The sequence below is a fragment of the Grampus griseus genome (genome assembly GCF_964374135.1).
Source record: "Grampus griseus genome assembly, chromosome: 11".
NCBI lineage: Eukaryota > Metazoa > Chordata > Mammalia > Artiodactyla > Delphinidae > Grampus > Grampus griseus.
This window is the reverse complement of record NC_139005.1, coordinates 52,645,618-52,669,301: the sequence shown is the minus strand read 5'-3', so window position 1 is coordinate 52,669,301 and position 23,684 is coordinate 52,645,618. Positions and strand designations below refer to the sequence as shown.

The 23,684-nt window shown below is 37.3% G+C and overlaps 1 protein-coding gene across 1 annotated transcript; it reads left to right on the top strand.

Moving 5' to 3' along the window:
- The first annotated feature begins 3,501 nt into the window (after positions 1–3,501).
- Positions 3,502–23,684, top strand: TMBIM4 (transmembrane BAX inhibitor motif containing 4). The gene is made up of 7 exons (XM_082666948.1): positions 3,502–3,679; positions 11,755–11,863; positions 13,240–13,345; positions 14,596–14,629; positions 16,945–17,062; positions 21,103–21,148; positions 21,686–23,684. Exons 1-7 carry the CDS (start codon positions 3,583–3,585, stop codon positions 21,890–21,892), a joined length of 717 nt encoding a protein of 238 aa, XP_082523074.1. The 5' UTR covers positions 3,502–3,582; the 3' UTR covers positions 21,893–23,684.

Here is a 23,684-nt window from a genome sequence, read left to right as displayed (position 1 = left end):
CTGTGCCACCAGGGAAGCCTGCCATGATTTTTTAACTTGCTATTTAATGTCATTTTAAGTAAAGAAAAAAATATCATTTAAAGTTATTAGCACAGATTTTACCATTGATCTTTATATTGTGCAATGCCAGTTTTAAATGCAAACTCATGTGTGGAATCATCAAAATTACATAATTTGTATTTCATAGCTTGTACATGCTTATGTATTTCATTCTTACTTCAACTATGGAAAAGCTGCATGAAATTAACTCAAAATGTTTTTATTTCATTTCCTGATATGTGCACAATCTACCAACACTCTCTACCTTCAGCTTCCGGATAAGGATGGACTAAAGGTAAAACAAACTATAGTTGTGCTATCTCTCTTTCCTTCTATATCTTCGTTTATAGTGTAAGTGGTTGGCTAATGCTGGGAAGTAACACAAATTTTAAAAGTTATGATAGGATTCCTTGGTCATTCATGTTTCTTAGAACACCATTCTTTCTGCAAAGTAAGTTCTGGTTGGTAAGGAAAGCTTGGCCTCTTTCAGCTGTCTGCACCCTCCCTCCCTTTCTCTTTACTAAGCTGCAGATGTAACACATTTATCTTGTACTGTTTTGTTTTGCTTTTGCTTTTTTTTTTTTTTTTTTTGGCCATGCCGTGAGGCTTGTGGGGTCTTAGTTCCCCTACCAGGGATTGAACCGGGACATCGGCAGTGAGAGCACAGAGTCCTAACCACTGGACCGCCAGGGAATTTCATCTTGTACTGGTTTCAATCTAGCCTAACTCCCATGCATTACAGGTCTAATAGAATTCTGCACTAATGGGGCTGCCTGAATGCTAAATGCAAATGGTTGGCATGGAAGAGTGTACACACTTATATATTGTGTGTAACTCTTCTGCTCATGCTCCGTTGTGCTTTCACTTATAAAACACAAGTTCAAAGGAAAAATTATGAAGAATTGCAAAATGGCGACAGTTGAACATTAAGTCAAATGCGAGGTCCTTCTGAAAGCAGGGCCCTATGCAATTGTACAGGTTACATGCCTATGAAGCCAGTTCTAGTTTAAGAGTTCCAGTTGATCCACAACCTTTTCAACACTTGGTGTTGTCAACCTCTTAACTTTAGTCATTTGGTGAATGTGTAGAGATATCTCATTGTGGCACTGATTTGCATTTCTCTGAACATTGAGGGTAAGCATCTTTTTATATGTTTATTAGTAATTTAGTGTGTGTGTGTGTGTGTGTGTGTGTGATGCCTGTTTGCCTTTTTTTCTGTTGGCTGCCTGTCTCTGTTTTTCTTGATTTGTAACAATTGTTTTTATATTCTGGAAAGAAGCATTGTGTACATTACATGGGTAGCAAATATCTTCCTCTGTTCTGTGACTTGCTTTTACTCTCTTATAGTGTATTTTGATTACTAGAAGTTCCTCATTTTAATATAGTTTAGTTTGTCAATCTTCTCCTTTGGGGTTAACTGCTAGTTTGTATCTGGTTTCAGAAATCTTTTCTTTCCTCCAAATCAAATTTTCCTATATATCATCTTCTCAAAGTTTTATTGTTTTGTCTTTCACATTTATATCCACAATCCATCTGAAATTTACTTTTTGTAAATGGTAAGAGGTAGGAGATCAAACTTTGCTGATGGTGCTTTTAGTCAATAAGACAATGGGTTTGGACTTTCCTGGTGGCACAGTGGTTAAGAATCCGCCTGCCAATTCAGGGGACACGGGTTTGAGCCCTGGTCCAGGAAGAACCCACATGCTGCAGAGCAGCTAAGCTTGTCTGCCACAACTACTGAGCCTGCGCTCTAGAGCCCGTGAGCCACAATTATGGAGCCCACAAGCTACAACTACTGAAGCCCGCGTGCCTAGAACCCATGCTCCGCAACAGGAGAAGCCACCGCAATAAGCCTGTGCACCGCAATGAAAAGTAGCCCCCGCTCGCCGCAACTAGAGAAAAGCCGGAGCACAGCGACAAAGACCTAACACAGCTAAAAATAAAAAAAAAATAAAATATATAAATTTTTTTTAAAAAAGCAAAAGAGTATGACATTAAAAAAAAAAAAGATGGTGGGTTCCCAGAACAACTCTGGTTAGTTCTATATAATAAATCCTATTATGACTTTATATTAAAATGAGTAATGTGTTTTTGAAATGCCTGTAAAATCATAAAAGGTAAGTTTTTTTTGCTTGTCTTTATGGAAATGAGGTTAGTTCTTTTTTTTCGTTGTTTTATTTTATTTAATTTATTTATTTTTGGCTGCATTGCTGTGCGTGGGCTTTCTTCTAGTTGTGGTGAGTGGGGGCTACTCTTCTCTGAGGTGCGCGGGCTTCTCATTGCAGTGGCTTCTCTTGTGGAGCACGGGCTCTAGGCACGGGGGCTTCAGTAGTTGTGGCACGCGGGCTCAGTAGTTGTGGCACACGGGCTCAGTAGTTGTGGCGCACGGGCTTAGTTGCTCTACGGCATGTGGGATCTTCCCGGAGCAGGGCTCGAACCTGTGTCCCCTGCATTGGCAGGCAGATTCTTAACCACTGCACCACCAGGGAAGCCTTGGGGAAGCCCTGAGTTTAGTTCTTTAGACAAAAGCTTCCAATAACATCAAGTTTAAGGATTTGGTTTCAGAATAGACCGTTCCACAGCTATTCAGAGTTTTACTTGCTAAGTCTTTTTGAGTGTTATGGTTAAAGTGAGGATGGCAAATGTGGGTGTATCAAAGTAAATGCGTCATAAAAATTCCAAGGGATCCTGGGATGATATTACTCTGTGTATATCTACACCTCATCTTTGTACTGAAATGACAGTAATACCATGAATATTCACTCTGATCCATCGTGTTTGCCACCATCATTTCTTTTATTAGTACAGCAACATCCCTTCTTCCCTGGCTGTGGTCATGACTCTACAATGTATTCTACATTTGGCAGACAGTGATCTGGCCTTTATCTATTCAGCCTCATACTTTGCCATCTGTGCCCTACTCATACTGAGCTTTGCTCTCTGCTCCCCGCCGCCTTGCAGATGTTGGTCCCTTGAGAACCTACCTACATCACTCCACGCTTTCCTGGTTGGCTCTGACTTGTCTTCCAGGATTAAACATTATCTCATTAAGAAAGCCTGGTTTATAGAAAGTGCTCAATAATTTTAGGGATTGTTATTATTAAAAATAGTGCAAATAAAATCAACTATACTTCAATAAAAATAATGTAATTAAAAGTGTCTCTCTAATGTGATTATTGACAGAGTATATGAATGAGACGGGTATTTGTTGAAAGGAAGGATGAATGGGACTTCGCTTTTATCACTTTTAGCAACTCACCAGGTCAGAAGATTGAAGAAGCTTGTGGAGGAAAATCTGAGAAAACCTTCACTTCAGATGACGCCGAGAATGTAACTCGTTTTCTCTCCCACCCTCGTCTGAAGCCATCTCCTTTTCCTCAGCCTAACTGAAGTTTTGAGGCGAGATCATCGATTAGTTGGGGCTTGGCTCGGCCGCAGCCGCTCGGCTAGTTGGGGCTGGACCGCCTCCTCCGGAAGTGGCTTGGAGGCTGTTGTGCTGGTGTTGTCTGCCCTCGGAAAGGTACTTGGGTGTGCCGTTCTGACATGGCGGACCCTAAACCCTGCTACCCCTGCTCCTCCATCGAGGACGACTTCAACTATGGCAGCTGCGTGGCCTCCGCCAGCGTGCACATCCGAATGGGTACGTCGCCGGGCCCGTCTCGGCCGCGCCTAGTCGGTCCCGCCGCGCCGCCGGCCTCGGAGGCGAGCATCCTCACCGGCCGGGCTCGGGGGAGAGCGCGGGTGTCCTGGGGTTCAGAGGGCAGCCTTCCCTTCTCCTGCCAGCCCCGCCGGCTCGGAGGAAGAGCGTTCTCCCTCCGCAGGGGCTCAGCGGGAGAGGATGTGGTTCCCCAGCTGTGCGCTCAGAAACCGGAACCCATCGTGCCTTAAACCCTGTGTTCGGTGGGGAAGGGGACAGTTGAAAACCTCAGTAGCCTGAATTTGGCATCTTTCAGTTAAGAGAAACCTAGGGTTATTTTTTCGGTTAAAATAAGTTGATTATGTTATCATCGTGACATATACGTGAATGGAGTTATCTGCTTGGATGTTTTTGGTTTAGGGGGTGTGAACTTGTTTCCAGGTTCCAACGTTCTTGTCTTCTTTGCTGGATTATAAGAACTGTGAGGGCAGGGACCATATCTATCTCGTTTACTGTTTTGTCTCTGCAGGACCTAAAACTCAACATAGATGTGAGGATTATTGAGGCATTTGCTGGAAATGGAAGTTTCCTAGGTCAATCAAAATGCCATGTTAGTTATAAGTTATTATGTAATATCCCGCGGGTAGAAATTATTTTGAATTTAAAATGCTCAGCTTCATGTAAGTGGAATTCATTGTCCGCTCTAGTTCAGCCAATTGATCACAGAAGCTGCAGCAGATTTTCATCCTATCCGGCAGCTGGAACTTGTTCTGGGAGAGGACTTATGAAGCACTCATGCGCTAAGAATCTTGATCTGTATTTCTGGAAGTGAATTTTGGATCTATTTTGGCAATAGAACTCAGTTTTTTTAATAAAATTTTTTTAATTGTGGTAAAATACATAGTACATTAAAAATTTATCATCTTAACCATTTTTAAGTGTACAGTTCAGTGTGTAGTGTTAAATATATTCACATTGTTATGCAACTAATCACCAGAACTTTTTCATCTTGCAAAACTGAAACTCTGTACCCATCAAACAACTTGCCACTTTCCCCTCTCCCAAGCCCCACCACTCTACTTTTTTGTTTTATGAATTTGACCACTCTAGATAACTTCATATAAGTGGAATCATCAGTATTCGTCTTTTTGTGACTAGTATATTTCAATTAGCATATTTTCAGGGTGTGTTCATTTTATAGCATGCGTCAGAGTTTCCTTTTTAAGACTGAATAATTTTCCATTGTATTATTTGTATATCAGGAAAATACAGTTTTCCATTGTATTACTTCTATTATTGCACCCTCACCAACACTGAGCTCATCAAACTTTTTAGTATCTGGCAATCTGGTAGATCAGGGGTTGGCAAACATTTTCTACAAAGGGCCAAATGGTAAATATTTTCAGCTTTGTGGGTTCTAAGGACACTGTGGCACAGCTCTGCCATCGTGGTGCAAGAGCAGCCATAGAGGACACACACATGATAGTGTGACTGCCCAGTAACGCCTACAAAGTCAGGTGATGTGCTGGGTTTCGCCCTTAGCTGTAGTTTACTGACTCTTGTTGTGTTACTGACTCTGTAGTTTACTGACTCTTGTTATCTTGTTTTAATCTACATTTCTTTAGCTAGGTGAGTGCAGGTGAGCGTTTTTTCTTTGTTTACGTAACTTTCTTGGGCTCGCTACCAATATTAGGGATATAGCAGTAACCAGATAATATTTCAGTTCTCTAGAGCTGTTATTTGGGTGGAGGAGTAGGGGAGATAGACCCTAAAGAGTCAAGCAAACAAATAGACTACTAACAGTGATAAGTTCTCTGAAGAAAAGAAACAGTGATGGAGTAGACTCTAGGGTCTAGAATAGCAGCAGTTTTAGTTCAGGAATGGCCAGGAAAAGAACTCGTAAAGGAGATGGCAGTTGTGTTGTACTGGAAGGAGCTAGCCAGGTGTATTAGTTATCTATTGCTTTATTAAATATTACCCCAAATTTTAGACGCTTAAAACAACACATAGTTATTACCTCACACAGTTCCTGAGAGTCAGGAATCTGGGAGAGGTTTAGCTAGGTGGCTGTGGCGCAGGGTGTCTCATGAGAGTCCACTCAAGGTGTGGGCTGGGACTGCAATCAGCTAAGCCTTGACTAGTCTGGAGGATCCGCTTCCTGGAAACCTCATTCATGCAGATGTTGACAGAGGCCTTAGTTCTTTGCCACATGACATTTCCATAGGCTGCATGAGTGTCATGGGCATGGTGGCTGGCTTCCTCGAGAGCAAGCAATCCGTGAGAGACCATGGAGGAAGCTACAGTGTCTTTTATGACCTAGTCAGGGCAGTCCCACACACCATCACATCTTCCTTATTGTATTTATTAGAAGCAAGTTCCTAAGTCCAGTCCACATTCAAGGGGAGGGTATTTAGGCTCCACCTTTTGAAGATGTGTCAAAGAACTTACAGGCATATTTATTTCCCTCTGGCTACAAATTATTTTTCTTTCTTCCACATGCAAGCTAAGCCCCTCTAAAAGTCTTATCCTATTATAACATCAGCTCAAAGTTCAGAATCTTGTTATCTAAAGGTATGGATGAGGCTCCTTGCCTATGGTTCCTTAAGTATAGCTCGTATGAGTACATTTCCTCTCAGACTCTGTGGAACTAAAGAATTTTTTAATTACCTGTATCCACACACCCAACATCCAAAGGTAAGACAAGCATAATTTGGTGGTATTTTTGCCAATAAAATTCTTCAGAAAACTTTGTGGGTCTCCTATGATTCTTACTGAGGTTCACTCCATTAGATAAAAGCCACATCCAAATGTCTTAGAGTGAGTTTTGGCTGAGATGATGAGTGACTGTTTCCTCAAGCCTCTCAGAAGCCCTATTGTTTGAATGATTTTTTCTGAGGTACAATGTTGGATATTTGTGAGGTTCGTTTTGTTTTGTTTTCTTTTTGGCCGCACCACGCGGCGTGGGGGATCTTAGTTCCCTGACCAGGGCTGGAACTCATGCCCCCTGCAGTGGAAGCGCAGAGTCTTAACCACTGGACCGCCAGGTAAGTCCCTTTGTGACGTTCTAACAAAGGATTTTATCATCACATGCTGTGTCATCTCTTGCATTTTAGTATGAGCAGCAAGAAGGCAGCAAGTGCATGCTCTGTCTGGAAATCTCCTTACTTTGATCACCACTTCATTAGGCACATCTTCTACTTTCCATGTTCCCACAGGTGACAGTGTTGCTAAATTTTTTGCCGGTACATAACAAGGATTCTGTTTCCTCCAGTTTCCATAAGATTTTCCTCTCTTTACGTCCTTACCCACAGCCTCTGTAAAGGCGTCATCCTTCTATAGTTTCTTCAAGGCTCTTTGAGCTTTTACCTCAAAGACCTACCCACTTCTACCCACTACCTGGTTCCAAAGCCTCTTCCATATTTTAGGTTTTTGGTACAGCAGCATCCCACTTCCAGGTACCAAAATCTGTATTAGTCTTTATTGCTGTGTAACAAATTACCACAAAACTTACTGGCTTGAGTAAATGTTTATTATCAGTTTTTAAGAGCCAGGCAGCTGAGGGATTCTAGCTCAGGATTTGTCATAGGTGTAGTCAGGATGCTGGCTGAGGCTGCAGTCATCTGAAGTCCTGACTGGTGGTGAAGGATACGCTTGCAGGAAGGCACACTCACATCACTATTAGCAGAAGGCTTCAGTTTCTCACTGGCTGTTGGCAGGAGACCTCACTTTCTCATGGATCTTTCCAGAGGGCTGCTTGAGGTTTCTCAAAGCATTGGCAGCTGGCTTCTCCTACAGTGTTCATTCTCAGTGGGGACAGCCTCCAAGAGGATGAAAATTGGTTCCTGAGGTGGAGAGCAAAAAATCTCAGGTATTTCAATGGTTTGTAGCCTTCCAAAGAGTTGTAATACATAAACATATGTACAGTATATTTGTGGCATTAAATTTTTTTTTTTAATTTGGCCATGGTACGTGGCTTTTGGGATCCTAGTTCCCCGACCAGGGATTGAACCTGGGCCCTCAGCAGTGAAAGTGTGGAGTCCTCACCACTGGACTGCCAGGGAAGTCCCTGTGGCATTAAAATTTTATTGGAGGGCTATTAGGATAAAAACGTTCAGAAGGCTTCTTAGATGGGCAATTAAAAAAAAAGGTTGATAAACACTGCTCTAGAGCAAGTGATCTAAGAAAGAGCAAGTAGGTAGCCATATTGCCTTAAAAATTTTTTTTATTGAGGTATAGTTGACAGGTGTTGCCTTTTATGACTTAGAAATAATACACACTGCCACTTCTGCCTTATTCTTTTTGTTAGAAGTGAGTCACTTGAAGGGAGTGTCAAAAGTTAAACCATCATTTCATGTAAAGAATGATAAGGGCATTTCAGGCAGAGGAAACAGCAAGGGCAAAGGCCCAGAAGCAGGAAGGATTTGGCATGTTTGGGGAGCAGAAAGGTGGCTAGTGAGGGTAATGCATGGTGAGGAAGAGGAAGAGTAGTATATGAGATGAGTTTAGAGAGGTTCCATATCATGTAGGGCCTGTAGGCCCCATAAAATCTTCAAAGTTTTATTCTAAGTTTAAGGGAAGCCATTAAAAGTAGTTAAGCAGGGAGTCATGTGATATGGATTACTTTACAAAAAGATTGCTGACAGCTGTGGAGAATGGGTTGGGCCTACAGGTGGGAACAGTGAAAGCACAGAGACCAATTAGAAGGCTGCTTTAATAGTCCAGGTGAGAGATCATAAGACTGACTGGAGAGGCTGCAGAGGAGACCAGAGGTGGTCGACTTTGCAGGTGGAAACTATGGTAGTTGTTGATGGATTGGGAAAAGGGAGGGGAATGAGAGATGACTCCTACATTTTTGGCTTGGGGGATGTTGGTGCTGGTTACAGATTGGGTAGAAATGAAGAGTTCCTGGTTTAGCCTGTTAAGTTTGAGTAGAAAGGGGAGAAGTAGAAGGGGAGAAATTAGGACTCAAAAAAAAAAAAGAAAGAAATTGAAAGATTGTTGTTTGGCTTGTTTTCTTTTCATATCAGATCTTTTATTTTTCCCTGTGAGCTGCATATGTATATCTTTTGCCACTTTTTATGTTAGTTATTCAAAATGGGTATCAGGTGTTACTTTTTGTGAGATTTTATTTAAGTTCTCATTTTTAAAGAGTATAGAAAAGCTGTGATTTAGAGTATCTGCATAAGGATTATTTTTATGATGAATTTATTGGCTTAGCATAGGTTTCCTTTTTTTTTTTTTTGATTTTATTTTTGGCTGCGTTGGGTCTTCCTTGCTGCGTGTGGGCTTTCTCTAGTTGCGGCGAGTGGGGGCTTCTCGTTGCGGTGGCTTCTCTTGTTGCGGAGCACGGGCTCTAGGTGCACGGGATTTAGTAGTTGTGGCTCGCGGGCCCTAGAGCGCAGCCTCAGTGGTTGTGGCTCCCGGGCCCTAGAGCGTGAGCTCACTAGTTTTGGCACACGGGCTTAGTTGCTCCGCGGCATGTGGGATCTTCCCGGACCAGGGCTTGAACCCGTATCCCCTGCATTGGCAGGCGGATTCTTAACCACTGTGCCACCAGCGAAGCCCCCTGCATAGGTTTCTTTAAAATGTTTTTCTATTACAAAAGTAATAAATATTTATTGGTGATATATTAAAAAAACAGATTAGGAAAGAACTGAACATGGAAATCACCCTCAGTCATACTGCCCAAAGAAAACCATTATTAACACCTTCACTTGTATTCTTCCAGTCTTTGATCACATATGCACTTGTGCACGCGCACATATACAAATAAACATTAAACACACTGTTTTGACTGTAGAACAGGTCCATAAAATGTTAAGGATTAACATTGACTTTCACTGCTTAACTGAGAATATATATTATGTGCAATGGGTTTGAGTTACATAAGGTACATTGTAGGGTATCAGAAGTAAAGAATATGATCTTTTTACAGTCCAGAAAATCCCTTGGGGGAGTAATGGTTTGACCTTTGGTTTAGAATTAAATTTGTGGAAACATAGCCCAAATAACATTGTCTGTGGCAGATTCTTTGCTTTTTTGAAAAAGGCAGAAACGACTTCCCAAAGCTTGCAGACATCAGGGCCTTTTTAAGAAAGTAAGTTGTAGATCGGTTGTGGAGATGAACACTATTTATCTCCTTTTTGTTCAAAATTACCTCTGCCTAGGCCAAAGTAGGACTGATTCTCACTGTGATTATGAGTCACTGGTTACGATATACGTTCATTAAAACCTGTTTAAGACATGAGGAAAAACTCACTATGTTTTGGAAAGGGTGCCAGAAGGAAACACTGATTAAGATTTAATTGTGGGGTCTTCCCTGGTGGCGCAGTAGTTGAGAGTCCGCCTGCTGATGCAGGGGACACAGGTTCGTGCCCTGGTCCGGGAAGATCCCGCATGCCGCAGAGCGGCTGGGCCTGTGAGCCATGGCCGCTGAGCCTGCGCGTCTGGAGCCTGTGCTCCGCAACGGAAGAGGCCACAACAGTGAGAGGCCCGCGTATTGAAGAAAAAAAAAAAAAAGATTTAATTGCGGGGTCTTTAAGAATTAAATCTTTAGTATTTATGAAAATTCCCTTATTCTTATGAAATATTTATTTTATTATTCGATATTTGGCAGACGCGCCGTCAAAGCACTTCATCATTCCTTGACGAACCAGGTCTTTGGTAGGAATTTTTTTCAAAGAGAACATTTATCATATTCGCCTTGTCATGAGAGTCAAGAGACAATATCACATCTTTTGTTGGGTAAAAGTCATTCAATAGTGTTTTTCTTGCCTAAGAACAATGCTCTATAAAAGTTATGTGGCTCCATTATTGTTTCAGAATAAGACCTTTTCCCTGACTGGCAAGATTCACTTTTCATTAATTCAATATAAGTTTATTTAAAAGCATATAAAATTTAATGAGTATTTATTCTGTGCCAACTCCTTGGCTGGGTGCTAGGAGTATAAAAATTAATATTATTATCCTATTATTAGGGAGCTTTTTAGTCTTTACAGTCTAATAGTGAAAGACAATTAGACGTATCACTATAAAATAAAGTGACTAGAAGTATATTTAGGGTCCCTTGGGAACATGAGGAACATTTAATTCAGACTGGGGAACTGAGAAAGGCTGAATTTTTTTTTTTTAACATTATTTATTTGTTTGGCTGCATCGGGTCTTAGTTGCGGCCTGCGGCATCTTTTAGTTGCGGCATGCAGGCTCTTAATTGTGGCATGCCAGATCTAGTTCCCTGACCAGGGATCGAACACAGGCCCCCTGCAGTGGGAGTGCCGAGTCTTCACCAGTGGACCACTAGGGAAGTCCCGAGAAAGGGTGAATCTTGAAAGATGATTAGCAGTTTGTTAAGGAGAGGTGAGAACTGTTGTTAATGTTTTATTTCTGAAGCTGGTGGTGAGTTGGGTGTTCACTGTATCATTTATGTCATCTGTAGCTCAGAAGACGTTAATAAGTATTTTTAGATCATTAGGCCTTGGAGTTGATATTTGGAGTTGATATATGGATGTCGGTAATATTTTGGAAGTAAGAATTTCTTACATAGAAACTAGAGGTAAAGGTACTAGAAGTGAGAAATAAAAATAGGTGAGTGAAAATAGGTTTAAATATTGTTTGCCTTTTATGGAGAAGTTCATTTTGGGGAAACATTTGTATTGCTTGGAAATTAAGATTTCTTTTTTAATTTTATATCTAACCATATGCTTTCTATTCCTGCTTTTCAGTTTCAACATAGCTTCGTTCTTTAAAATGTTCTGTTTTTAATCTTTTGCTTTGTTGTATGTTTTACAAATATGCATTTAATGTTTTCTTTTTATTTTGATGAAAACATTTGTATTCTGGCCCATTAACTTAATTTTTTTTAAGCTCATGCTTCCTGGAGGATAGTTATCACTTAAAATTTTCGATTTTTGGGGGAGGCGTTTTTTTGTTTTTAGTTTTAGTTACAGATTGCATTATTTGGATTAAGATTTTAAAAAGAATTCATATAACAAGTTAATGTTTCTAAGAAGAAATTTGATCTTGCTGTTCTTTGATAAATGCTTAAGAAAATAGTCATGTGTAACTTTTTTCTCTTTCAGGCTTTCTAAGAAAAGTCTACAGCATCCTTTCTCTGCAAGTTCTCTTAACTACAGTGACATCCACGTTTTTTTTATACTTTGATTCTATACGGACATTTGTTCATGAAAGGTAAGGTAATGACATGGTTCTGAATCATTTTCAGCCATTGCATATCACTGAAAGGGCATAATATGAGCAAAGTTAGTTTTTTTTTTTCTATTAACTTTTAAGGTTAGAACGTAAAAAAGGTTCATTATTAGCTCTTGTAAATAAGTTTTGATAAGGAAAATGTTCTACGATATGGTATTTACCTCTAAACTTTTTAGCTTAATTTCATAGGGTTAAGTCCTCATTTCCTGGAATAGTGTTAAGAATTTTTAACTGTGTATGCAGTTTTTCTAAGTCTTAGTTTTTTGTGTGTTTATTAGACTTATGCCCTGTCCCCAAAGCCCAAGACAGTGCTTGAAAAGTAAAGGTACTTAAAAAACGTTTAACTTACCTTAGTGTTGGTTCACAATTAGGAAAATTTCACTGAAAAGTTTTCAAAGGAGTTCCGTATGATTCATCCCTAATTTGTTTAAGATTTGACCTCCAAAATAATTATTTCCACGGCTAAAAGTAATGTACGTTCTTTATATTAAAGGAAAGGAAAAGTAGAGAATGAATATTTTCTTAGAAGTAGATAATTTCTATTCTCCCTTTACGAAAGGGGAATCTTGAACTATTAGTTTGCTATTTGGAGTAAAGTTCTTTAATTTAAATTACAACTATATAGTAAATACCCAAAAAAAGTAGTTAGGTATAAAATTGGTTTATTATTTAATAGTTTTTATGTATTGTATTTTAGTTTAAAAAAGCAGTATGCTAATTGCAAAAATTATTCAAGTATGTTAGAAGTTCATGAAGTAAAAAGGCTAAGTCTTTCCCATTCATTGTGGGGAAGATTCTTCTTTTTTTTTTTAATTAATTTATTTTTATTTATTTATTTTTGGCTGCGTTGGGTCTTTGTTCCTGCTCACGGACTTTCTCTAGTTGCGACGGATGGGGGCTACTCTTTGTTGCAGTGTGTGGACTTCTCATTGCAGTGGCTTCTCTTGCGGAGCCTGCAGGATTCAGTAATTGTGGCACGTGGGCTCAGTAGTTGTGGCTCACAGGCTCTAGAGCGCAGGCTCAGTAGTTGTGGTACATGGGCTTATTGCTCTGAGGCATGTGGGATCTTTCCGGACTAGGGCTCTAACCTGTGTCCCCTGCATTGAAAGGCAGATTCTTAACCACTGCGCCACCAGGGAAGTCCCTGTGGGGAAGATTCTTTGTCTTCCTGCTCCTCCCCATCTCACAGTCCTCAAATTTTCCCCATGGAAAAATAATTTCTTTTGACAGTTTGGTGTAGATCCTTTCAGATTTTTTTTTCCTGTACTTTCACAAATACATAGACAAATTTTATTAAATTGGATAAAACTATAGTATTTTTAAACTTGAGAATGATTTAATTTTTTGTCTTTCAGTCCTGCCTTAATTTTGGTGTGTGCCCTTGGATCTTTGGGTTTGATTTTAGCCTTGACTTTAAACAGACATAAGCATCCCCTTAACCTGTACCTGCTTTTTGGATTTGTGAGTACTTTGACAATATCTGTTCCTTTAACATTTATTCCTGAGTTTTAAATTTATTTATTTAATTGAATGCATATACATGTGTTACAGTAACAGAACAAAATTAATGAGTTTTTAAAAAAAATTCAAGGCTTTACCTTTATGATAATCTTCTATCAGATAAAATCTAACTAGAGTAAGCATATAAAACAAAGATATGTAATTAAGGGGAAAGAGAAGCTAGAGGATGAAGCTCAATATCCCTAACTCTTATTTAGGATATGAGTTTAGCTACTTTTGACATGGCTTAAACAATGACAAAATAACAATGGCTTAAACAAGATGGTTTACTTCTCTTTCATATAAAAATCTGAGTGACTGTTTAGGGAAGTTCTCAGGGGCCCATTCATCTGCTGTGGTTCAGACATCTCTAAAGTGTTGCATGGTATAAGATAGCTCACCACCATATCTACATTCTATCCATTTATTTAAAAAAATGAAAAGAGAAAGGAGAGAGCAAGCCTTTTTGCTTTTTGAAGTTGTATGCCTCTCTGCTCACATTCTGTTGACTAGAATATAGTCTTGTGACCAGATCTAGCTGCAAGGGAGGCTGAAAAATGTAATGATTAATCTGAACAGTTGTGTGTTGAGGCAAAAATTCTGTTACTAAGGAAGAAAGAAAAAAGAATATTCAGAGACAGTTTAAGACTCTGCCACACCAAAGTACTACTTAAATATTTTATTCTTCCTGTGTTTATTTGTGTGAGGTAGTGAGGTTTTTATAAATGTGCATGTGATTTGCAGTTTCATTTTTATTTACATTATAGTGAGTGAGAAAAATAGAATTTTCCATATTACTTTTAGAATCTTCCTGTTACAGATATGAAAAATCTAGTTGAGTTCAAGGAGTAATGGGATCACAGTTAGAATCTAAATATTCTCACAGGAGTTCCCTGGCGATCCAGTCGTTAGGATGTGGCGCTTTCACTGCTGTGGCCTGGGTTCAGTCGCTGGTCAGGGAACTAAGATCCTGCAAGTTGTGCTGCACAGCCAAAAACAAAAGGAATTCTGGATATTCTCATTTAATACATTGAGGTCTCATTTTCATTATAGTGGGCTTATTATCTGTCCCATATACTTCACAAGGCTGCTCTGAAGCTAAAATGAGATCATGCATATGGAATCACATTGAACTCCTGGAAATTAGAACATGTACATAACATAGTATAAATTTTACATGCATCTATGTAATTTCAATTTCTTTTTCTTAGACACTGTTGGAAGCTCTGACTGTGGCCTTCGTTGGTAAGCCATAATTATGCTTCCATATGTAACAGTAACTTTTTAATGTTGGTAAATGTTTTGGATAAAAACGTGTTTGGGGCTAAAGCTTACCATCATGAAATGTCATATTAAAAAATATGGCATAGGATGAAGAATTCCTAAAATATAAGCAAAAATTAAATGTTTATGTAGTTAACTGAGTTTAGAGGAAGTGGAAAAGAATTAGGAAGACAATAGGAATAAGAACAGTATTCATTTTGTTTATCCATTTGTGAAAATAAGACAACCATAGCTAATCTTTTCCCTTATTTAAAGGGAGCTTAGAAGAATTGATAACATGTTTGGAGCCATGTACTTTCATCACATAAGCTCAGTATCTCAAATTGTCTGCATTGAACTGTACTTTATTATTATATCCTCATATTTCATCAAATGGCACTACAAGAAACAGTGTTCATTTGTGTTTTGTGTTAAATATATATTTAAAAGGAAGTATCTGTTATAGTTACTTGATGTACTCTATGTAATGCCTCAAGTAAAAAGTTTTGTGATTTATTAACAATAAAAATTCTTATTAACTCAGAATGATTAATCTGGCATACTAAAAAGATCAGAATTGACTATTACTCTCAATAACAGTAAATTGTTGATCCTTATTGTTAATATATTTATCTCTTCCTATTTTGTCATTACTATTTTTAACTTTTTTATGCCAGTTTTATTGGATCTATTTTTTGGTAATTCATCTCTTCCTTTTATAAAAGAATCAGAATATAAATAAATAATAATAACAACTAAAAAAAATAGGGTTGAAATTTCTCAGCATAGAAAGGAAGTATTATTAATATTTACTTATTATTAGTGTTATTATCTATTAATGTTACTATTAATGTTATTATCAAGTCCATCTCTGTCTTCTCTGGCTCCCACCATTTGTAAGGGATGTAGGAGAGAGATTTATTTCAGGGTTATTGGAATCCACCTAATCTTACACTGAAATTTCTAATGAGAAGCAAAAGTGATTTCATGGTTTACCTTTTCTTTGTTCATCTTCCTAACCCTGTAATGGCATAAGTAGAGAAAGTCCAATTAGTTAGCATTTAGGAATAGAAAGAACTGAATAATTAATCCCCCTCAAATTAAAAATTACTTAAATGGTTTTGGGTTCAAAGTATGTAATTTCCTTTAAAGAGGTTATAATTTAGTATTCTGTTAAAATGTTAAGCAGTTGTATTACAGTAGCCATAGTCAATCCAGATGGTCATTCTAAAACTTCAGAAGGGAATTCGTTATATATTCAGTAAACCCCCAATAATGTACTCCAAGATAATGCAGATTTGGATATAAAGCAATTAGTGGTTGGTTTCTGTTCCCTGTGGTATTGGTAAATGGCAGACAGCCCCAGACAGCCCCAATATTTTTCTTGCCTAGGAATTCCCAGCCAGCCACAGGACCCAGAACCATCCCTACTGATATATATATATTTTTTTAACTTTTTATTTTATATTGGAGTATAGTTGATTAACAATGTTGTGTTAGTTTCAGGTGTACAACAAAGTGATTCAATTGTACATATACATGTATCTATTCTTTTTTAAATTCTTTTCCCAGTTAGGTTGTTATAGAATATCCTATTGATATTTAAGCCAGAGTTGACAGTCACCACTGTCAACTATGGTGATAAACTGCAGTGGGGACAGAAATGGATGAGAATCATTTCACCATATCCCCCAAACTCCTAAACCAACTAGCTGTGTAATATCTCTCTAGTCATTTCTTTAACTTCATAATAACATGACCCCTTATGTTGTATATTTTGGAGCCTGTTTATTGCACTATGGGTGTGGTTTTACTGTACCAGTATTGAAGACTGAATAAGGAATCTTTCTATAATTGTTTTTATTAGGAGTAGTACACGACAAAATAAGGCATTTCTGTTATATGACGGAAAAAAAACTTTTTTTTTTACATCCTCCCATACACTAACATTTCTTTTTTAAAAAAATTGAAGTATAGTTGATTTATAATATTTTATTAGTTTCAAGTGTACAAAGAAACCAATACTTTTTTTTTTAACATCTTTATTGGGGTATAATTGCTTTACAATGGTGCGTTAGTTTCTGCTTTATAACAGAGTGAATCAGCTATACATATACATATATCCCCATATCTCCTCCCTCTTCTGTCTCCCTCCCACCTTCCCTATTCCACCCCTCTGGGTGGTCACAAAGCACGAGCTGATCTCCCTGTGCTATGTGGCTGCTTCCCACTAGAAAAAAACTTTTATATTGAGTATGTTTGTATGTATTTTAAATCAGTGTTTTGTAATTTTACAGTTACTTTCTATGATGTGTATATTGTTCTGCAAGCTTTTATACTGACTACTGCAGTATTTCTTGGCTTGACTGTATGTACTCTACAATCTAAGAGAGATTTCAGCAAATTTGGAGCAGGGTAAGTTATCTATATCATGGTTATGATAGATAAGTATATTTAGTATTACCTAGTTTTGAGAGAAGTTCTATATTGTTAGCTTTGGATACTTTAAAAATGGAGGGTAATGAGAGGTCATCCCTTTGAGTACTCTCCCAGAGCATGCTAGGAGATGGAAAGTGGCTTTGAGTCTTTTGCTTCCCCCGTATTGAAAGGGAAGTGAATGCGAAAAAATTTAAGCCTTCTAGAGAGGCTAGGCTTGCATGCTTTATAAATGGTATGAAATTTACCTAAATTACTTAGATCTTTGTCTTAGCATAACTGTTACCAAATGTTACCTCTACATCTTTGTGGCAAAAGCAAGGTAATTGTGATCCAGGAGTCTGCATGAACTTTAAAATCTTTTTGATCCATCTAAATTAACCTGTATCATTCTTCAAACTAATTAATATAGGGAATGATCCTTTTTATACTAGGATAATGGTACTGTATCGCCCTCACCTTGGTAAGAATGCATAGACTCTTTCCTAAGTTCACAATGGCCTTCTGTTGGCACATAATCACTCAAACATTTTCTGTTCTTTTTCCAGTTACAACACTAAAAATTTACAAGTGGTCTAGTTTTACAAAACTTTCTTTCCTCCCCCTTTTTTTCTGGTAATCCAGATTACCAGAAGTCTCTTGGGGGTAAAATATAGTTGGTCAGCCAACACTGACAATTGTGCAGGATGCTTATAGTTCTATTAGAATGGAGTTTGATTTAGGGAGAGGCAACATGTTTTTTTTTCCTTTCCTGTCTTATATGTATGTTGGGGGGGTGTTTTTTATATATTTGTATGTTATGTATGATTTATGATGTATATGTGGTTTCTCTCTCTGCTTCTTCCCATCCCAATCTCCATATGTACCCCTTCCTCCCATCCACTCTACTATAGACTCTAGAACTCCTTATATATCTTCCTTATATTTTAGCCTCTTCAGAATAAATTCTTTCTTCTTCCTTATCTCAGCTGAAACTCGATTCCTCCCTGAGAACACTGTTCTCTAGCTGCTCATTCCCCCACACCCTATGTTGTTTGGGATGGGGGGTTAGTATTGAAAACTGCTTCAGTCCCCTAATGCTCCTTTCATTGTTCCTCAGCATGCTGGACATTCATTGCTTTAAGGTTTATGCTGTCTGGCTATATGCTTCATACTCTTGCTCATTACTGTTACTCATTCCCTTTTTGGTCAAGCCTCCCTCATGCTTTGAAGACGTTAGCATCAAACTGCATTTTAGGCCCATCCATTACCTTAGCTTCTTGATATCTCTGGACCTCTATCTACTTTGGCAGCTTTCATCTTCCTGCCGTGTCCACATCGTAGATGTCACATCATAGTGATTGTCATCACTAGGGGTTGTTTCATTGCTGAAATCTTAAATATCAGTGTCTCATTTTCTTTCTTCACCTTCTGTCCGCTATTTCTTTCATTTCTTTACTCCCACAACACCTGTCTCCCGTGCCTGTTCTTCAGCTACTGCTATTGCTGTTATAAACCACTCTTCATCTCAGACCTAAGAGTCGCATGTCTTCTACTTAACATCCATGAAATTCTGCCAGACTAACTTACTAGCTTACAAGTAGGTAAAATTCCAGTTGCTTCACAGTTCTTAATACCACCTTCCCCATACTCCTTGGTGCAGAAGCTTTGGAGTTTCCCTAGGGTTTAAGTATGAAAAAGCAGGTCCTGAGTCCTTTTCAATCCTGAAGGATCTATATGGTGAGGTGGCAAGATACATCAGTCTAACTTAAGTATACCAGATGTATCCAAGAAATTCTGTGGCCATTCCAGCAAGAAAACTGAGAGCTGGAATCTCACCATGCCCTTGATTCACTAAAGTGCATTATAATACTATGTATGTTTAATTTCTGATTTAATTCTGTTGCTAAAGAACATATTTTATATGATTTCAGTCTTTTGGCATTTATTGAGATTCATTTTATGATATCTTGGTAAATGTTCTTTGTGTACTAGAGGAGAATGTATATTTTGCTGTTGTTAGATGAGTGTTTAATAAATGTCAATTAGGTCAAGTTGCTTGATAGCATTATTCAAGTCTTCTGCAGGCTTACTAATTTTCTGCCTGCTTATTCTATCAGTTAATGCAAAAGTGGTGTTGAAATCTCCAACTACAAGTATGGCTTGGTTTGTTTCTCCTATTAATTCTGTAAGTTTTGCTTCATGTTATTTGAAGCTCTGTTTTTATATGCATAAATATTCAGGATTGTATGTCCTCTTGATGATCCCCTTATCATCATGAAGGGGTTATCTCTGGTAATATTCTTGCCCTAAAATCTACTTTGTTAACATAGCCACCCCAGCTTTCTATTGATTGTGTTAGCATGGTATATCTTTTTCCATCCTTTTATATATAGCTTATTTGTGTCTTTAGAGTTAAAATCGTTTTCTCGCAGGCAGCATATGGTTGGATCTTACTTTTTGTCCAATCTGATCATCTCTGCTATTAATTGGCTTGTTTAGACCATTTATATTTAATGTGATTTTTGATATGGTTGGACTTAAGCCTACTCTGTTGCCACTTGTTTTCTTTCTGTTTGTCCTATCTATTCTTTGTTACTTTGTTTCTTTTCTCCTCTTTTTCTTTTGGATTATTTAATTCCATTCATCTCCTTTATTAGTTATTAGCTGTAGTTCTTTTAAATAGAGGTTGCTTTAGGTTTTACAGTATACATCTTTAAATTATCATAGTCTGCCTTCAAGAATATACCATTTCATGCGCAGTATACTTAGGTTGCTTCTCTTCTACCTTTGTGCTATTGTTGCCATAACTTTGTTCCACATATGTTATAAACCTCATGATACATTATTATTATTTTTGCTCTTTTATTTTTAACTCTTTAAGAGATTTAAAATATAGACAAAGCCTTTTATGTTCACCCACATATTTACTGTTTCTGTTGTTCTCCATTTCTTTGTGTAGATCCAAATTTCCGTCTAATATTTTTCTGTCTGAGGGATTTCCTTTTAACATTTCTTATAGTGCTGGTCTGTTAGTGTCAGCTTTTGTGTGTCTGCAGAAAAATCTTCATTTTACTTTTGTTTTTGAGAGTAGTTTTTGCTGGTGCAGAATTCTAGGTTTGGGCTTTTTCTTGCTTTCAGTACTCTAAAGATGTCACTCCACTGTATTCTGGCTTGGGTAGTTCTGACAAGAAGTCTGCTTTTTTATCTTTGTGTCTCTACATAATATGTCTTTTATCCCCTAGCTACCTTTAACATTTCCTTCGTAATTTTCAGTAATATGATTAACATTTTCAGTAATCTGATTATGATATTCCTTGGTGTGTTTTTCTCACATTTCTTCTGCTTCTTGGATCTGTCAGTGTAAAGTTTTAATCAAATTTGGAACATTTTTGGCCATTATTTCTTCAAACATTTTTAAGTTCCCCTTCTTTCTCCTCTCTGTTGAGACTCCAACTACATATTTGCTAACCTTCTTGATGTTGTCCCACAGTTCACTGGTGCTCTGTTCATTTTTTTTTTCTAGCCTTTTTTTCTCTGATTCATTCTGGTTAGTGTCTGTTGCTGTTTTCAAGTTCAATAATCTTCTTCAGTGTCTAAACTGTTGTTAATCCCGATCACTCTAATGGATATGCATGTTCACAGAAAAATTTGTTATTGTTATTTGGTTAAAAAATGCAATTTTGTTTCATTTGTTCATTTATAGATTTTCTCTGTTCATTTATAGATTTTTAATTTCTAGAAGAATTAAAATACTTCTAATGATTTTTAGCTTATGTCAATATTTATGTTCCAATTGAAAACTTTAAAAATGATACTCTTAACTAGTTTTGTACACCATAAAAACAAATGTTGAATAGATAGCTGTTCTTTCCATTTCTGGGTGTTCTACAGTATTCATTGTACAGTAAAGAATTCTTACATTTCACTTATCAGGCAAATATCAGAATGGATTTATTTCTTCAGAAAATGTTGAATGGGTTTACAAAGTTTTTTGGTTAGGAACAATATTCTAAATTATTAATATTTTGTTTTTATAGACTATTTGCTACTTTGTGGATTTTGTGCTTGTCAGGAATCTTGAAGGTAAGTTGTTTTAGGATGGTAACTTGAAATATAAATAATCTCAAAAAGCTATAAGAAGCATCTTACGGTCAGACGCTTGGTTATAATTATCTGGGAACATTTGTATGTAGAATGAATTTAAAATGATATTTTAAAAAATCAAGGTCTTATGCCAATATTATTGATGGAAAGGAAGATGAATGAACAAAATGAGTTAAATTACATAGAAAGAGGCCCTCACTTGTAATTGCTAACCTTCAAGTGGCACATGTAATTCTGAATAAGAAATATATTTTAAATTATTTATATTTGGAATGCTACTGTTCAAAGTCAGGTGGGTAATTTAATAAAAGGAGGATATCCATTGGTTCATCCATTCACCCTTTCATACAACAGTAGTGGACCTGCCTTGCCTTTTTCTACTTTTAACATTTGTATTCAAAGTTGTACAGAATTATTAAATACATAGGTAGAATATATAACTTAAGAGCAAGTAACTTAAGTATTCTTAATGCTGTTTTTAAATATAAAATTATTATTTTAATCTCTTGCCTATAGGTATTTTTTTACAGTGAGACAGTGGAGTTGGTCTTGGCTGCTGTAGGAGCCCTTCTTTTCTGTGGATTCATCATCTATGACACACACTCCTTGATGCATAGGCTGTCACCTGAAGAGTATGTATTAGCTGCCATCAGCCTCTACTTGGATATCATCAATCTATTCTTGCACCTGTTGCGGGTTTTGGAAGCAGTTAATAAAAAGTGATTGAAAGCAGTGTATAGAAACTGATTCATTAAGTAATAAAGTTTGAGATATAACTAACTATTAAATACTTCTAAGATTTTATTTGTATGCCATGTACTATATTATAAAGTATAAATCTCCTTTTACTAGGAGATTTTAATCTTATTTAGAAAGGAAAAAGTATAAAAGATAAATTCCAGAGAATTATTCAGTATTAAAATTATATTAAAATGTTAATGACATTTCATTATTAAATGATATATTAAAAATTAAAATTCTGCTTGACAGTCAGATATTTTGACATAAAATATTATTAGTTTTTTAAAGTGTAGGTTTCCTTTAAAACTTACAGCAGTATACCAGTGACCAGTGAAACTTCGGCAAATTCCTGACTGCATTAGTTTGCTAGGGTGTCATAACAAAGTACCAAAGCACCAAAGAGTGCGTGGCTTAAACAGAAATTTATTTTATTACAGTTTTGGAGGTTAGAAGTCTGAGGTCAAGGTTGTCAGCAGGGTTGGTTTCTTCTGAGGCCTCTTTCTTGGCCGGTAGCTGGTCATCTCCGTCTTCCCGTGGACTTCTCTCTGTACTTGTCTGTGTCCAAATTTCCTCTTCTTATAAGGACACCAGTCATATTGGATTAGGGCCCATCCTAATGACCTCAGTTTACTTTAACTACCTCTTTATAAAGATTCTGTCTCCAAATACAGTCACATTCTGAGGTACTAGGAGTTAGGACTTTGCAGTGCTCCTAATGTTTGTGTCCCCCGAAATAATTTGTTGAAACCTGATGCCCACTTGTGATGGTATGAGGAGGTAGGGCTTTTGGGATGTGCTTATTAGGTCATGAGGGTGGAGTTTTCATGAATGGGATTAGTACTCTTGTAAAAGAGACCCCATAGAGATCCCTTACTCTTTCTGCCACATGAGGTGACGGCGAAAAGACACAGTCTATGAACCAGGAAGAGGGCCTTTAAACTAGACACTGAATATGCCTGCTAAACTTCCCAGCCTCTAGAACTGTGAGAAATAAATTTCTGTTGTTTATAAACCACCCAGTCTCTAGTGTTTTGTTTTGGCTGCCCGAATAGACTGAGACAGACTTCATCATATGAATTTTCAGGGGATGCAACTCAGCACATAACACTAAGCATTAAACTATTAAACTGAAATAAATTAGTAGTATATAGCTTTAGCCTTTGGTGAGTTTCAGATGTAAAATTGACTCCATCACTACCAATTAATTTTTGAATACCCAGTTGCATAATGCTATACTCAAGTTTAACATAGCATCATAGGTAAGAGAATTTAAATTGGAATCCTCACTAGGCAACTTACTGGTGATGTGACCTTTGGCAAGTTACTTACTCTTCCTTACTTACGTCTTTTACCTTATCTTTATAATGGGAATAATAACACCTACTTTATTGGCTGTTATAAGGATTAAATGAGATGGATATATCATATAAACTAAGTGCTTATTAATGTCAGCTGCTGTTGTTAATTAATGTTATTGTTGGTCCAAAGGGAGAATGTACTGAATTGTGACTAGAGACCATAAATAAGCAAATGGAGATTTGACATTTAAAAAATATAAAACAATACCATTTTTCATCCAGTAAATTATTGTTTGGTTTGCGAAATGTAGTTTCTTTAATAAAAATCGTATAGACATGTAATTAATTTTTTTAATGACAGGTAAACTTTTAAAAATTTATCTTCCTGATATGACAAATGTTGTAATTTCTAAGAGTGTAAAGAGATCACAAGACCAAGAAGTTTGACAACCACTGGTGTATTTATTATGTTTTGT

Coding starts and splice junctions, on each gene's coding strand:
- TMBIM4 (XM_082666948.1), top strand. CDS start 3,583: ATGGCGGACCCTAAACCCTGCTACCCCTGCTCCTCCATCGAGGACGAC. Junction 13,346..14,595: donor TGTACCTGCTTTTTGGATTT/GTGAGTACTTTG, acceptor TCTTTTTCTTAG/ACACTGTTGGAAGCTCTGAC. Junction 14,630..16,944: donor TCTGACTGTGGCCTTCGTTG/GTAAGCCATAAT, acceptor GTAATTTTACAG/TTACTTTCTATGATGTGTAT.